The sequence below is a fragment of the Pygocentrus nattereri genome, chromosome 8, assembly GCF_015220715.1.
Source record: "Pygocentrus nattereri isolate fPygNat1 chromosome 8, fPygNat1.pri, whole genome shotgun sequence".
Lineage (NCBI taxonomy): Eukaryota > Metazoa > Chordata > Actinopteri > Characiformes > Serrasalmidae > Pygocentrus > Pygocentrus nattereri.
In genome coordinates this window covers 24464440-24482465 of record NC_051218.1, presented here as the reverse complement: position 1 = coordinate 24482465, position 18026 = coordinate 24464440, and the positions used below count along the sequence as shown (strand labels likewise).

Sequence of the window (18026 nt, the reverse complement as noted above, 5' to 3'; positions counted from 1 at the left end):
CAGGGGACGTCCTCCTCTCAGTGGACACAGATTGGGTTGCCAGCCTGTTCTTCCCTGGTTGCGCCTCTCCTAGCCATCACTGTCTCTCCAGTAGTCACCATGGTTTTGTCATCATGTCTGAGGTAAACCTCAGAGAAGGTTTATGGATGTAGTGAAGGTGGACATGGAGATGGTTGGTGTGAAATTAGAGGAGGCAATGGATAGGGCAAGATGGAGGCAGATGATCCGCTGTGGCAACCCCTAAAGGGAGCAGCCGAAAGAAGAAGAAGAAGAAGAGAGATGATATGATTGTGAGATTTATAAATTAAGAATCAAATTCCATTGACTGGTGAACATAATAAAATATTCCATTTGATTCAAAGGAAATTTATAATGAAACGTGATTATGTGAAAAAATATATCCAAAGTGCAGTCCATAGTTATAATATATATATATATATATATATATATAAACCTGGCACAAATACACTATATTGCCAAAAGTATTCACTCACCCATTCAAACCATTGAATTCAGGAGTTCAATCACTTCATGGCCACATGTGTATAAAACCAAGCAACTAGGCATATGGACTGCTTCCACAAACATTTCTGAAAGGATGGGTTGCTTTCAGGAGCTCAGTGAATTCCAGCGTAATAGGATGCCGCCTGTGCAGTCGTGAAATTTCCTCACTATTAAATATTCCACAGTTAACTGTCAGTGGTATTATAACAAAGTGGAAGTGACCTGAGAACGACAGCAACTCAGCCATGACGTGGTAGGCCACATAAATGACAGAATGGGGTGGGCGGATGCTGAGGAGCGTAGGGCACAGTGGTCACCAACATTCTGCAGAGCCAATCGCTACAGACCTCCAAACTTCATGAGCCAGGAGTTCTTGTCTGTATGCATTGTGCCAGTGTGAAGTTTAGTGGAGGGGGGATTATGGTATGGGGTTGATTTCAGGAGTTGGGCTCAGCCCCTTAATTCCAGTGAAATTAACTCTTAGTGCTTCAGCAGACCAAGAGATTTTGGACAATTTCATGCTCCTAATTTTGTGGGAATTGTTTGGGGATGGCCTCTTCATTTTTCCAACATGACTGCGCACCAGTGCACAAAGCAAGGTCCATTACGACATGGATGAGTCCTGTTTGAGTTTGAGTTTGGTGTGGAAGAGTCCTGACCTCAACCCGACAGAACACCTTTGGGATAAATTAGAGCAGAGGCTGCAAGCCAGGCCTTCTCGTCCAACATCAGTGTTGGACCTCACAAATGTGCTTCTGGAAGAATTGTCAAAAATTCCCATAAACACACTCCTAAATCTTGTGGAAAGCCTTCCCAGAAGAGTTGCAGCTGTTATAGCTGTAAAGGGTGGGCGTATTAAATATCATATCATATTAAACCCTATGGATTAAGAAAGGGATGTCACTCAAGTTTATATGTGTGTGAAGGCAGACGACCGAATACTTTTGGCAGTATGTGGCTCATTGTTGGGAACAAATTGAGGAGAGCATTGCATTAGAAAATGAATGACTGTGCAGGTAATGAGGAGCTGAACCCGTTGAAGCCTGGAATATGAGAACCAGAGCTTTGTATCTGATTCTTGTTTCTGTAGGAAGCCAGTGGCATGATCTTACCAAAAGAGTTACATAGGGGAACCTTGGAAAGTTATGGACCAAATAAGCTACAGCACAATAAATGCTGTACATGAGAAAAACACATTATAGAAAGCCTGCAAGGAAGGAATGAATACATGTTTAGAAGTAAAAATACAGTATCTGGTTCACGACGCTCTGTAGAAAAGCTCTGTAAAAAAATCAAAGGGTCCTCCCAACATTCAACCTAGCAGGATAAGGAGCCATATCTATTTGCCTGTCAACTGAATAGGAGGAAGTTTATGTACTTTAATCATGTAGCCAGAGTTACAAACCTGAGTGAGTTAAGATAAGAACAATTGTGATTATTGGTTAATTCTTCCAAAAAATCCAAATTCTGCCACTACCTATGTCACCCTACACTGCCGAACACAAGTGGTAGACAGGTAATCATTTTGCAGATTTGCTGCTAGACTCTGGGCTCCAAGAAACTCTGCAGCTACTAAGATGTGTTGTTGCTGGCTTTTGCGACTATTGATTACAACTTAGTGAGCTCAAGCATTTCGGAGACACATCCTATGCAATACACGTCCATGTGTTTTGGCAGCAACGCTTTGGAGGGAACACTAAAGGGAGGGGCTGTATTTGTTTGGCTACTAACATCTGCCAAAATTGTTGCCCCCTCATTTAAGCCGCAGTATTTATGTAACTACATAATTATCCCTAATTTGTCCGTTTTGTACATTTCCAAGCAATGTTTAGTGTGGTTTGCAGACAGTGGAAGATTTAATCTGGCAAGTCTTTAAAAAAGCTGGTACGGCAGTGCTTTTGGACATTTTGAGACCCTGTTATGAACATCTCCTGCAGATGTTCAATCGTGTTTTTGTAGAAAGTTTTGCCTCAGAAACTTTCCTTCTTTCTGTCTGAGGGTAAAAAAAATCATACACAGCTATAACAGAATGCACTGTGTTCAGGGTGGGTGTAATGACTGAGCTGGGACAACAGGGGAGCTGTGGCGCTGAGTGACAAATGTGTGTATATGTTGAGGCTGTGTAACTTATCTGTGACTTGCCTGATCTCCTGTAGTTGGGTTTCGCTGATATTTGTTAGAGTGTATGGGTTAGTGCAGTTTCAACGTGTGATTTGGTCCATGTTTGTGTGAGTGTGTGTGTGTTCACTTAATTTGGTTTTGTTTGTCTCAGACAGGGTGGCCAACCTGTACTGGGACACTGTGCGCTACCAATTACTCTAGCCAGCGGCCTAGTGTAGGCAGTAGTCTGGATTTGGTAATGTGTGTTGGGTTCATGCTTTTAGATACTGTTTGTTAAGGTTAATAAAGGTAATTTTATTTTAATTAGTTGGGTTTTAAGCTTGTACTTTGTGGGCCACTGGCTGGGGTGAGGAGTCTCGCTGTTCACTACAGGCTTATTTCAGGTTTTGTAGTGGTTTTATCTTGATGAGCTTGTAATGCTTTTAATCCTTTTCACACCAAACTATTGTGTGGTTTTGTAGTGGGCTTTGTAGTTGGTTGGTATGATTGCTGTGTTCCCTGTTTGCAGTATTACCCCTGTAGGTGAGCAGCTACCCCGTTTGTCGTGTTATTTGCTTTAATAAACCCTCAATTATGTTGATCTGTCTTATTGCTCTTCTGTGGTGTTGAAAACCTACTGGTGTCTGAACCTTGTTACACAGCTTCATTTCTTAGCTAGATAAGTACAACAGTACTTTGAGTCATATAGACTAGCATTACACGTAACATAACTTTGCAGCCTAGAACGCCACTGAAGCAAACAATTGCAAAGAAAGCTAGTCTTAGCATACAAGGGCACTTCATTTCAACTTAAATCACAGTATGGCTATGCTGTAAGGTTGGACTAATCAGTCCCATTCATTTGACAAAGCTCATCGAATATTATGAATTGTGTAACTGAGGCTAGCCAAGCAAGTAACATTTTCTGCTCATAATTAAGCACCTAGTACCAATTAATGGTCATTGTATTTCTATCCTAAGCACACACACACACACACTTTCTAAGCCGCTTCTTCCTCAGGGTCGCGAGGGGTGGGGGGGGTTTGGGGTTGCTGAAGCCTATCCCAGCGGTCATCGGGCAAATGGCAGGATACACCCTGGACAGGTTGCCAGTCCATCGCAGGGCTCTATCCTAACCGGTGTCATTCTATGTTAGTAATTTTCCTCTGCCAGCTTCTGGTCCACAGGGTGACTAGAGCACACATACAGATTAAAGGATGTTCCAGCACAAAACTAACTTTGAATATGAGAGTTATCATTTAACATTGTTCTGCATCAAAGCATCTGTGAACAAGGATCATACTTATTTCATTTTAATCAGAAAAACAGTAATAAATACTAAGACAAAGAAAATAAAACCATTATCTACTAATGGTAATTATTATTAGTAATGGTAATGTGATTATTTGTAGCAATATTAAGTCACTGTATTGCAGTAATATATAATAGCAATATTATTCTGCAGACTAGCTGTTAGTTTCCTGGGGCCAGGCATGATCATGCAACAAGAATACATGTCTTGTGAGGAAACTGTGAGGGTGTTTGGCTTACTGTGAGAGGGAATGTAGACTTATTAAAGTAGGAAGAAATTAAGTTTGAAAATTGTAAATGAACGTCTTGCTAAGGCACAACATAAAGTAGGGGTGATGGTGTGCTTGTCAAGATTGACAGACAACAAGCCTATCAACAGCATGGCTGAAAAGTCTTCTCAGACAACTCAAATTTAGCATGTGTACACATATGCAGAAAACTTGCAACAGAAAAGCAGTTCTATTAAACTAGACTACGCCTTAGATGATATGACTGAACTAGTGATACAAGTTGACAATAAAAGCACAAGCACACAAAGGAGTTTACTATATTTATACATAAAAAGAGGGAAAATAAGCATTCATAATTTTGTTTTTGAATTTAATACATTTCCAATACATAGATCTACTTCAGATTTACACACGTGATGTATTTTGCCTTTGTACTTATTCATTCATAAATACAATCATTTAATATTATATTGTTTATAAACAAGAATGAAGTTGTAATTACCAACAGCAGCTTTAATAATGTAAGGGATTAGTTTATTATGCAAGTTATTACATCATTAGGTTTAATTACGTTTTTGACCAAGTTGAATTACAGTTTCTTTTCCCCATTGAAGTGCAGTTAAATCAGGACTAGCAAATGGCAAATAAAAACTATTATAGCACCTCTTTGGCAATGGCTAACTGGCTAGCAGCTCCACATGCTACGGAACATGTTTGCTTTCGACCACCAGTCACTTCACTTTGCTCTCTCAAATTTGAGACATTGTCTGCTGAACTGGTTGGAATCAGACTTGTTGTGGGGTCGGGTGGGCTGTTAGCCTGCTTGCTAAGCTAGCACTAGTATTATTCTGCTAGCAGAGCTAACTTAGCTAGCAGGTTACAACATCCACACACCACTGCAGAGGTTTCATTTGGAGAATCAGTTGAATTAAACATGTTTGTCATGTGTAGTATCTGTGGCTTTTTCCAGACCTGATATAGCAGTACAGAAAATAAAAAGAAATAGCCAATCAGTGAAAACCTAAGTTATTTAGTTACCTGAGTAGTTCACAGGGGTGTACCCAGCCTACAAGAAGGGATTTGAGTTTTTTAGAAATATTGCAAAATTAACACTTTGCATTTCACTGACTTCCGAAATAAAATGTCAAGAAAACAGGACTGTCTCAAGTGCAAATCAAGAAACACATTGCATGAATAAAAAGGTGTTATTATAAAAAAATATATTATAAAAAGATGTTAGTTTTAATACTTATTTCCAAAAGTTAAGCTTAGATCTACATGCAGATTGTACTTGGTGGGTGTTAAATTTTGAATCTAGTAGGAATGTTAGAACTGGTTTAATTAAGGGGTTAATTTCAAGAACAACTGCTATGTATTGTGGGAAAATAAAGCGGACTGCTTCACCTTCCTTTTTTTGCTGTTCTCTAAGACCTTTGCCTGCTGACAATGAGTGTTCTGTCTGCTGACATGGTATCTCCCTAGAGAAACTGAATTCAATGATTCATAACTGCATATAAGCTGCTTTAACCAAATTAATTAGTCTATTTTAATAGGTTTTTTTAATGCAGCATCAAAGTGATATGGCACTGACTGTGCGTCTTTGTTAAATGTACAGAGTGATTTATTCTGGTTGGCTTTTTTGCATCTTTTCTTTTTTCCTTTTTTTTTTTGAGGAGAAGTGGTGGTGGGGGGGGGGGGGGGGGGGGGGTTGGTTTGTATGTTTAACAATCACACTGACCTTCCTTGGCTACAACCCTGGTTCTACAGCACTGAGATTAATTAGGTAACCATCCAGAAGAAACAATGCTAAGGACTACCCAGGTGAAATTGCAATAGGATCAGTCATTTTATCCTCTTGATACTCAAATGATCATTCAGTCCTATAGAAAGGATATGCTAGGTTTTCTCTATTTCTCAGTAGAGACAACACCTTGCTTCTGTACTCCAGCTATTATAATTTCCTCAGTATAATAATGAAAGTCTTGAATTGTTTCTATTCAAACAGCTATTAAGTGGGATTTCAAAAGTATTCCTTAATTATAATCTGCTAAATAAGACCTTGTTTGTCACTGTATAAGATCATCAGGACATCCCAATTCAATTTTACATCAGCTTTCCATAACACTGTAGGAGACAGGAGAGTGCCTGAAGCTAAAAAACAATGTGATTCTCACTGAAGGAGAGTCAAATTTTGAGCCAGAAATATGGCGCACATTTCAGGATCATATGCAAATGTACACTTTTTGTCCCCATTCCCACATGTGAAACTGCACACCAAAGCAAACAGTTTACTTCAGGCCTCCTTAAGGATGGGTCCTGGGTGGTCAGTTCCAGTGGTCAGTTCCACTACTGGAACTAGCTGGAACACTCTTGCCATAGGTAATCAAGAAAATGATAGTGAAAAGAGAGTGATTGAGTAAGAGGAGGTAGCACACTAATACATATCAGCTAATGATGAGCAAGAAGCTGACAAAGATGACACTCTGCACCATCCACTTTGGGTTAAAAATAAGGTATACAAATCTGAATTACTTCTGGCAGAGGTATTTTCTGGGCACTCTTCCCAAACATAAAACTGATTACCATGCCCCCCTACTAATACCTTGTAATACCTTTGAATGCATCTGAATGAAAAAGCGAATGTCTTTTGGACGTGACCTTAATACTTTCACTATGTAGGATGTTGTTTGGCATCAAACAATCACACACAGAAAGAACAAAAGAAGCATACACCTTGCAAGAAGATGTGTGTAAAGAAAATTACTGAAGACAGAGACTCAGATGAAAGCAACAGGATTACTGTACTCACTGAAGCCACAGATGACTGGATGTTCCAGTGCTGAAGAGGACTACTTGCATGTTGGTGATTTTGTGATAGTCATCTTTTTCTCTTTGCAGGGAAAAAAGAGAAATGTCCATTACATTGGTCAGTTGGTGAAAATGAATAGAAATGACATTGATGTAAAAGTCCTAAGTAAAGTTTAACAACTTATTAGTGTGTCCAGCAACAAGCTTTGATTAAACTTCTTATAATAACAAGAATGTATCAGCAGTAGTGAGTTCATATTTGAGAACCTAAAGTAGATCAATTTACTGTTATCAAGTTACAGCTGGATATTTAAGAAATTTTATTGCTTTTGAATACCCATTACATTCTTAAGTTCAGGAGAAAGCATCACAGATTTCGTGATTTTAAAGTTAAGTTCACTGTCTGTTGAAACCATGCTAAATTAATGACTCTTTAATCAGTCTTTACAAAAGCCAGTGGCTTTGCTGTATTTCTTTTATTTGCAACCATTCCATTATGAGGTGCACTCTTAAAGGGGAATAACTAAATATTTAGTTAAATATTAATAATTAAATAAATAATTACAAATTTAAAATGTAGCATTTTTTTCTATTTCTGCTTAAGATATAAGATGGTTTGATGTGGAACGCTCCATTCTAGAGAAACTTAATGAGTCTGAATTGTTCAAAGTGGTGGTGATAGAAACCAGACTTCTGGAGAGTTTAATGCCTCTAAAGCTTCCTTATACAAAGTTATTCCATGAAATAGTTATGATTTTGTAAAGTAAATACAATGGCTATACTGGTGTTATAGACATCACAAGCCCTGGTTCCTATCACCACCACTGCAAACAATTCAGAGACATTCACATCAAACCACTCTGAAAGACATTTGTTTATATCTTAACCATTGAATAATAAAGAATTCCCCTTCAAAGTGCTTAGTGAGTGTAGATCACCTGACAGGCAGGAGTACACAACTGTAGGAGACCTGGAGGGCAGGTGTCCGGCACAGTTTGGTAATTTACCTGCTCAAGCACACCTGATCACGATCATCTGTTAATCACCAGGTTTAGTGGGAGTGCTTAAGCAGAGGAATCACCAAACTATGCTGTATATAAACCCTCCATGACTGGAGTTGAGCACTGTAAAACATGATTTTGTGTATAAAAGGATTGAAAGAGAATTTCTAAAGTTTTTGCATGCAAGAGTTCTGAGAAACAAATGGCACTGTGGTGCTGCATTTGTCAACAGAAGGAAGCTAAAAGTGAAAGTACGGTTATACTCCTAATAAAGAGTCCATTTTAAACAAGGATTTAATGCTCACTACAATGCTGTGCAAACTTCTCGACTGTTTAAATCCAGATAACCACATAAGTCATCATATGTGAGCAAAAGAGGGAAAACAATGTAAGTATCCTATAATCCACTGCTTTGGAAACTGGTCAGTCAAGTATTGTCATCTTGCTGTGCACACCCAGCTGTGCAAATTAAGTTTTTTCGGTTTTGAATGAGGTAAGGTGTGACCATTTGATAACACTTCAAAATATTGCTTCCAATCCTTTCATCTCTAATACACTACAATACGAGTGATGTCATTAATGACTGAAAAAGTTCAAGAACCCTAAGCTTAAGGATTAAACAAGGTACTGTTATTGAACTTACACTGTTATTAGTCTCTCAATATCAAAGTCTGAATTCTAAACCAAAATTACAAGCAGGGAAAAGTGAAAATAGTCTCAATGTGTGCAGGAACAACTGGTTAAACATACAGCAATACTAACCTCCATTTCCAAGTTGAGACGCTGTGTAAAATGTAAATAAAAACAAAGTTCAATGAGTGCAATTCATTTAAACCCTATATTTCATTGAAAATTGTTCAAAGACAATGAATCAAATGTTGAAACTGAGAAATTTTATTGTTTTTTGTAAAGCATATGCCCATTTTAAATCTGATACCGACAACACATTGCAAAAAAAGTTGGCGCATGTTTACCACTGTGTTTCATCACCCCTTTTTTTAACAACACTCTGTAAGCGTTTGGGAACTGAGGAGACTGACTGCTGTAGTTTTAGAAGTGAAATGTTTTCCCATTTTTGATTAAAATAGGATTTCAGCTGCTCAACAGTTCTAGTATTCCTTGTATAAATGAAACAAAATTACAAATTACAAATACTATCTCAAAATACAAATTTTGTGTTTTCAGTGGGTGACAGGTCTAGACTGCAGGCAGGTCAGTTTAGCACCAAGACTCTTTTATTACAGAGCTGTTCTTTTGTAATACATGCAGAATGTGGTTTGATATTTTCTTGCTGAAATAATCAAGGCTTTCCCTGAAAATTATGTCGTCTGGATGGTAGCATATTTATCCAAAACACATATACATCATTCAGCATTAATTATGCCTTCACAGATGTGCCAGTCACCATGTGTATTAAGGCACCCCTATACCATACATATGCTTTCTTCTTTGCTTTCATTTTCCACTACAGAATCATGTCTGTTTTTAATGCAGTGCTTCCTGAGGGCCCAAAGATTATGGCAAGCAAATACTGGTTTTTGGCCTTGTCCCTTGTCATACAGAGAGTTGAGGAATGTTGTTTTTGAATTGTTGCACTATTTGATCATGCAGTCTTTCACAGAGTGTTGAACCCCTCCTCATCTTTACTTCTGCAAGCCTCTCTGGGATGTTCATTTACACCCAATCATGTTACTGATTTGGGTGTCTGATGGCTCTTGGACTGGAGATGGGGGGCTGCCGCTCTGCGGTTTCTGTGTGCGGGCCCTGTTGTTGATGGTGGAGGGCCTGGATGTGTGCGCTCACGGTCTTGGGGTGGGGACCTGGGGACCCGTGGGGGTGGGTGCTGGCCCCGTCCAGGGGGCTGGCCTCCTCTGTGTGGGCCGGGGTGCGGGGTCTGGGGTCTTGGCGCCTGGGGTCGCCCGTCCCCCGTTTGGGCTCCTCCCTGCGCTGGAGGGGTCTGTGATCCCCTGGGCGCACCGCCGGGTGGTGGGGGGTCTGGGGCGCGCCGGGGTGTCTGTCTGGCATTCCAGGATTCTGGATGCCTCCCGGGACGAGGGGTGGGGCACTCAAGTAGGGGGACAACCACATAGGGCCGGTTCGTTCTGGACCCAGGACCACTGTGTTTGCGTGTATATGGGTGTGTGTAAAGTTTGTGCAGGTGAGTGTGTTTGTGTTGGTATGTATGTGTGTGTGTTTGTATGTGTTTGTATTGTAATTGTGAGTATGTGTATGTGTGATAATTGTTGTCTCTTGTGTGCGTGTGGGTGTGTGTTGTTTGTGTTTGTATTGTCATTGTGAGTATGTGTATTGTAATTGTGAGTATGTGTATTGTAACCGTGAGTATGTGTATGTGTGATAATTGTTGTCTCTTGTGTGCGTGTGGGTGTGTATGTTTTGTGCTGTGTCAGCTGTGTGGGCGGGCGCCGGCCTGGAGCACGGTGGTGTCCTGGGGTCGTGGCCGCTTCGGGCCCAGGGCCGGCCTTCCCTGCGCCGCGGCTGGGTGTAGGAAACCGGGGTGCCTAGTGAGCTAGCGCCAGCTGGCTCTCTTCCTCCGAGGGGTAGTTCTCTGCCTCTCGGTCTTTCTTATCCTGACCCTTCCCCTCCTCCCACTCAGTCAAACATCACACTACACATGGGGGTTCTGGGGGAGGGGGGCCCATGCTACAGTGAGTAGGGCCACCTACCTGGCTCTGCTCGCTGTGATGCGTGATGTCCCACTCCTCCCCTTTTTTCCCCCCTTACAATGACACATTTCATGACACAGTACAGTACACACAGGGCTTTGGGGGGCAGGTGTTGGTGGGTGGCGCTGCTGATGTGACCTCACTTATCTGCTCACTGCTACCTGCCCCTCAATTTTATTTACACATTACACAATTTACTACATTGCCTCTGTCCCTCCAATTTTAATTGCACTGTAGCTCACACACATTCTTCTCATTTCACACACATATTGAGTGGGGGGGGGGGGGGGGGGGGGGGGGGGTGGGCGGGTCCTCTCACACCCCGGTTTGGTGCACCCTGCCTGGTGGGGGGACCGGCCGGTCATTCGGGGCCGGGGTGGCTGCCTCCCTGGGTTACTGCTGACCCGTGCTGGTGTCCGCCCGCCGATACTGTGAGTCCATGTATGTTCCGTGTGTATGCATGAGTGGGTGACTGGTGTGTGCGAGTGTGGGTGTGGGTGTGTGTGGGTACATGTGAACATGTGTGTGTGGACAGCTGGGCCTGGGTCTATGACTTGCTGAGCCTGGACATCTGTGGTACATGGTGGTGGGCAGGAGTTACCCCTCCCCACCGCTCCCCGCTGCTTGCCGACTCCGCCCCCGCCCCCTGGGGTATGGGTGTCCTGTGGGTCCCTGGGTGCATGGCTGGACATCTTGGCGTGGTCCCTGCCCTGCTCCCTTGGCGGTTGTGTCCTGAGGGTGGTTTGGGCCTCTCTGGCATGGGGGGGGGTCCTGCCGGGGGTCGGCCGGTCTCGGGCGCCTGGGCCCTCGGGGGCCGCATGCTCGGCTCATGCTGGGGATGTTGGCCTGCCGGGGGGGTGGGCTGCTCATTGCCTCTGGCTCTCCGGTCACTTGCCCTTTGTCTGTGGGCGCTCTGTCTGGGGCCTCCATTCTTCGTCCTCTGGGGCGTGCACGCGGTGGCCGTCGGAGCATGTGGCCTCAGGTCTCCTGAGTTCCTAATGGGCTGTGGATGGTCCGGGTCCCCCGGGTCCTTCCCTATCTGTCTCTGGACCACGGGGGCATGGTTGCGGCTTCTTGCCCTCATTGCTGAGCACATTCCATGACACATGACACGTGAACGCATATACACACATATACACATTGCTGCAAACAGTAGTGTGTGGTGGGTGGGTGTATATGTATAGAGACATATGTATAGATATGTAAACATGTGTATGTATGTAGCAGCAAATAGTAGAATTATGTCTGGGTATATATATGTATATGTATATGTATATGTGAATATGTATATGTATGTATATCTGTATAATTGTTTTTTTTCCCCTCCCTTTTTATTTTTTATTTTTTTTTATTTACTTACTTATTTATCTATTTATTTTTATTTAGTTGTCTGTTTATTTACTTATTTTATTTGTTTTTTCTCTTTTTATTTATTTATTTTTTTATTATTATTTTTTTCTATTTATTTATTTACTTACTTAATTATCATTATTATGATTTATTATTATTATTATTTTTTTTCTCTCTCCTCCCTTCTTCTCTTTCTTTCCTGTCCTCTTTTTTATTGCCTGTCAGGCCTGGCCAAACAAATAAAATAAAAACTTTAACAAGAATAGGCTTTAGTAACCTATAGAGCTTTTTCTTGTGAAAACAAATATGTTTGGTACATCAGTACATTCGGATTACCATTCCGATTGCAAAAATGGCCAGACATGACAGGTTAAAAAAAAAAAAAGACAATTCATGAAATCTTCAAAAACAGACTCCCACAGCAATGTGTAAATGCTATGAGCTAGATGCTAACTGGCTGTAATGAAAAATCTGGTTTAGATATAGTAATTAACTATTCAATGGCCAAGACCCAAAAGTTTTAATACACACTTCCAGAACCTACAAATAGCTCAGCAAATTTGTACTGAAGTCTCTGTAGTTATTCAATAATGATAAGTCGTAGTATGTAATGAAGCCTGGGATTAAATAGCTCAACTTTTTAAGGGATTTTAAGGGATTAAATAGCTCTACTGCAGTTTGGTAGTGGTTGGGTAGCTAACAAGGACATTTAAAATTATGTAATAAAATTTTAAAACAACAAAAACACATGTTTTGTTTGACAATAACTATGATTTGCAGTTTATTGCATGATTTAGAGTATGTTAGTATTTTACTGTATAAAAATACTTTACACTATTTAATTATCAGTTATTTTCTGTTCACCAGCTCTTAAATTAGCTTAGCTACACTTGAATCTTGTATCAGGCCTATGAGTAATGTCTGGATAGACTGTAGCCTATTATTCTTTTGTAGGTTCGCTTCAGAACATTTGTCTGACTCTATTCTTGTGACATGTACAGAATGTTAAGTAGCACTGAAACAATGCTTTTTGCGAGTGAATAACATTTGCACAGTGTCTGGAAGAGGAAAATGGACGTTTGTGCCTCACTTGCTCTAATTCTCTACAGTGCTCCATATTGTATACTCCATTAAGCCTGCTGTCTTAATCTTCCATCCATCCATCCATCCATCCATCCATCCATCCATCCATCCATTTTCCAAACCGCTTCTCCGTCAGGGTCGCGGGCTGTCTTAATCTTAATGGACATAAATATAATGTATATTACTATGAGATATCTATCATTAAAAAGGTTAATATTACAGAATATTTCAGCTTGGGCAGTTCCTGCGCTATGTAGCTTCAATATTATAATTTCTAAAGCTATGTTTATTGTTCTTTTCACGTCATGTGATACTATATTATATATATTTATAACGTATATTCATTCACGCTCGCTTCTTTATTCCTGACGATGCACCGTCGTAACGACCTTATCATGGAGATATAAATGGACCATGCCGTGAAAAAATAGTCTCCTCCTCCTACTCGTCCACTCTGAAGAACTGGACGTACAGAGCGACATTTCTACTGACCAATCGCTACTTGGCTCTTCCAGCCTTGCAGCAAACCGCAGGGCAAATCGGGAACGTCGATAGGCGGACTAATAGTGGGCCTGGCATTAAAGCTTGGTTGTGCTGGTAAGCCTTGGATGAGATTTTGTGAGTTTTCTTTAGCCTATTGTGAATATTTTGTTTTTTAAATTGTATTTTAATTGTGCCTGTTTTAGCGGCTAAAACGAGCTATACGTTTAGGAACTGTCTTTCAGTTCGTGGTCCTGTTTTGAGGGACGTGTTGGTGGGTAACAGTTTCCTGTGTTCAAAGTAACCGCTTGCATATCAACGGTGATTTCTCTCCCAAATAAATGCCTTTAAAATATTAATGAATAACGACGTTTGTCGTGCTCAGTTCGTTAAGCTTGGTTATTTTATCAACAGAGTTTTGAAAGCAAATCACGTGCTGTTTTTAGGCTAGGACAGCTAACTACATGACTCACATTTACATTTACCAATTGCATTGTCTACTAACAAGTTTGTTTATGTGTTCACATCAACTGTCAGAGAATGACAGCCGTTTAACATATGCTAACATATCTGACCCATTTATGTTTGCATCATTATGCTGCATATTTTACATTTGCTAGATAAGTTAAGCAGAGTTAGCTAACGTAAGCGCGAAACGTTACCGATTTTTAGATAAAGACCATGTGCTTTAAAAAAAAAAAAAAAACTACCTCTTCTGAGTACTTTGAAGTGAAACCTAAACCAATTGATTCTCCGGCAGACTTCACAACGACCGAAGACTGGGAACTGATTTGGACAAGGCTGCATCTGGACATCTGGAGACACACCACACCTTTCTGAGAACTTTACAGAGGCTGCGGTGTCAAAGTTTGGCTACTTTAATCAAGAGTCTGCACTACGTGGAATAATTCTGCAAACAGTCCTCTCTCCCCGGATGGTATGGCTTTTGAAGAAACTTGATTTTTTTTTCTGAAAACCGCAAAACTGGATATTTTTAAACTGGTACAGGGCATCTGAACTTTCCAAAGGGAGCTTTTATCGGACATGGATCAACAAGCAAGTGGTGGAGAGGACCCCAGTAAGTCCTCCAGAAAGAAATCAAATGAGGATGAGAGTAAAAACAAAAAGCTGGTACGTAAATTTCAGTGGTACACCGTGTGAAACCTAACGGCTAGTTGCACTTTAACTTTTTTGGAGGTTAGGCTAATATTTGAAGGTTTTCCACACACTTCCTATGCTTGAATCAACGTTATCGTTCTGTGCCCCTTTGACAGCTGAATCATGTTAAGACTTGAGGATTGAGTACCATTGTGTAAACTGTGTAGTATATTAAGTTTCCCTTGATTCCTATTGATGTACAGTCTGATAGCAAAGACCATGTTTAGGCTCAGTACGTGCACAGTAAGTTTAACATGATGCTACGCAGGACATGAGTGTTTTGGATTACTTTCACGAACTGTATGCCCGGTTTGTATCCTGTTAAGCGTATGTTAGAGGTTCCCAACCCTGGTCCTGGAGTACCCCTTGCTGTGCAGATTTTAGTGTTTCCCTTGCTTCCTACATACTTGATCCAACTTCTCAGCTCATAAACAAGTCCTTCATGACATTAATTGGCTGTGCTGGGAACAGGGAAGATACTAAAATGTGCAGGACAGAGGATACTCCAGGACCAGGTTTAGGACCTTGTGGAGTATAAGAACTGACAAAAAAAACTCTTGGAAATGCACTTTTATATTGGCCGAAAAGTTGTCAACACATGGCACGTGGTACATGTAGGGATTTGCTTACTGCATGGCTTCGCATACAGGGGTGTCTCGTATTTCAAATGCGACTGTGAATGACCTGTGATCATTCTGTTGAAATGTAGCCCCTAAATATGTAGCCTAATTATAATTATTGGATGTTATGTGGGACGGAGTCTATTTAAAGTTGCCTTTTCACACATGTACTAATTACGAGTCTCAGCTCCTCAGGACAGCTTCAACTCCCAAAGGTTTGTTACTTGGAAATATGAATGATTTTCTCATTATGGGAAGTAGCTAGGATCAGCTGACTGTAGGACTGTGCAATGATAATTTAGCAAAATCTGTGTTTTTTTTCCCCTTCAATTTCAGGTACACTTATCTCCTTTTATTGTTAAGTCTGTTTCTTTTTCATTAAGGAGTTCTGTATTGATGTTTCTTCCTGTGGGGGCATTGACATTAAGACTCTTTCACTTGGGGCTTTCCCTTAGAATGCCTGGTAGCTGTGGAGTCCTTATGAAGAAGCTGTAAGAATCTGCTCTATCCATTAGTTTTGTGGAATGTAATCACATTGTGGTCTGAGGCAGAGATTTACATGGGCTGCTGTAGCTCAGAGTTTAACAGATGTGCAGTTGAAGAGTGCTACAGCAAGAACAGCAATGCAGTCATCCTTCTTTATTAGCCTTGACATGGCCTGTGTGACTGGGCTTTTAGGCTGAGCCATAAGGGTAAATGGCTGAAAGTTGTACCACTCCTTTAGAACCCCACCCCGCACTTAAACTAGCACTAACTAAAGGCTTCTTGGCTACATCCTCTCTTATGCTGCCTGATTGAATGCTGATGTCATTCAGACATTCTTTCTCACTCCCTCAGCGCTGAGCTCACACTACTATGTGTCCTGTCTGAGGGCCAGGCATATTCCCTATTGCCCAACCCTGCTGCACAGATCTCAGACCTTGTGCTCTGACTGTTGCAAAACAACTTTTTGCACAAGCGAAGGAAGTCAGCATTCATCTGAGGAGCCACTTCAGATTGTGAGCTTTCGTTTTGCCCTTTCAGGAAAGCTTGAGACAGAAATCTTGGTGACGGGTTTAGTTAAAACGGACTGGATTATTGAATCAAATAGATTCTCAGTCTCATTACACAAAATAAAAAAACATTAATTAGACACAGCCAACTCTAGCACTAAAACACTTCTAAACAGAGAGAAACTGTCAGCTTGTCATATTTTGTCAGTACTGTGTGCACCAACAAACCATTCTTTCATACTTTTCTTGAACCATCTTTAAAAAATAGTAGTAATCTGCACAGTTACAAGAATTTTCGGTTAACCATTCAAAATGCCAGTATTCAAATACCAAAATTACTATTTGGGTATTTGTTTCATCACAGAAAAATGGACATACAGACCAACAATTAAGTGCAAAGCCAATTTTACATAATTGTGTAACAGAATATCATATTTGCAAGTATGTATGATATACTTTTTTCTGTTTTATATTTTGCTAATCCTTTGCTAAACTACTCTGTTGTAAGGTCCAGAAACATTTATATTTTCGTGACAAACTAATATGTTGGCACATTAAGTGAAGAGGAAAAACATCTGTGGAAGATGACAACATCCATTAGCTATAGTTAGTTTTGGCTCTTTAGTCTGTATTGTTACTCACCCTCCACGAAAACCTACCTTTTATCCCCTTAGCCATTTTAATTTCAATGAAAAAAAAAAAAACCCAATGTGTTCATCTACGTGGTTCCCCCATGCTGCGTTTTTTTTGCAGCCTCACTGCTGTCACCTAAAAAGGTAAGACAGCTCTACATTAATTTCAGCCAAAGGCCATTTTTTCTGTTTTGCTTTTTTTCCCTTCTCTGCCATTAACCGGATATCCGTTCATAAAATTTTATAAATACTCAAATATCGTAATTGGTTGGCTGTCACATTGCTAGTCTTATTATCGAGATAGCATGTTAATATGTAGTAGACATTTCAAAATGTTTAATATTCATCAATTTTTTATGACCGGGTAAGGCAATTTGTTATATTAGTAATAGAGTAACCAAACAGTGAAAATAGGCTTATGGAAACAGTAAGGTACTATACAGCAAAAGATTATTATTATTATTTTTGCTACGACTGAGAATTGTTGTATGTGATTAGAAGAATGCTTTACAGAAAAAAAGCCTAACAATTCACAAAGCCAGTTATGGCCTTTTATTAAAATCTATTTTAAAAGTCCTGTTGAACAGTGCACTTGAAACTAAACCAGTGCGTCATGATGTCTGACAAATTTATCACACCTCTATACTTTGTTTTTCTGCATAGCAGTACTGAATGTCACGTTTTACTTCTCATAGTATAACAGTTTATGGTACTTTGCAAGTGCCCTGCACACAATTAACCATTGAATCTACAAACCACTGACATCATGTTCCCACAGCCTTCATTACGTTGTTTGCACAGGCTATTTTCAGTTCTTGTTTGTGCTGAAGATTTTCTGACTTCAGTAAGTGAAATGCGTGTTTGACTGAATGAATACACATATGGCAATTTTGACTTCTGTTAGTGTTGTCATTTTGTAAATAAAATATATTACTTCTGATGAAAAATAGAAACTTGTAAAAGTTATCATTTCAGACAGACTGCATCTTGTGCAAACTGCACAGTTGAGATTCCAAGAGCAGTCCTAATATTTCATGTGCAAAAAGCTGCTTAAGTAACTTCATTTCTCCTTT

At 40.3% G+C, this 18026-nt stretch overlaps 1 protein-coding gene across 9 annotated transcripts in view; it reads left to right on the top strand.

Moving 5' to 3' along the window:
* Window positions 1-13551: 13551 nt before the first annotated feature.
* Window positions 13552-18026, top strand: part of diaph2 (diaphanous-related formin 2) — a 472316-nt gene continuing 467841 nt past the window's right edge. For 7 of the 9 annotated variants that reach the window (XM_017698459.2, XM_017698458.2, XM_017698462.2 and 4 more), the window contains exons 1-2: window positions 13637-13689; window positions 14312-14682. In XM_017698459.2, the coding sequence (XP_017553948.1) occupies window positions 14596-14682 (87 nt within the window). In that variant the 5' untranslated portion in view covers window positions 13637-13689; window positions 14312-14595. Of the gene's footprint in view, window positions 13690-13711; window positions 13826-14311; window positions 14683-18026 lie in introns of those variants that run through there. The other 2 variants (XM_017698456.2, XM_017698455.2) reach the window with 2 other exon arrangements.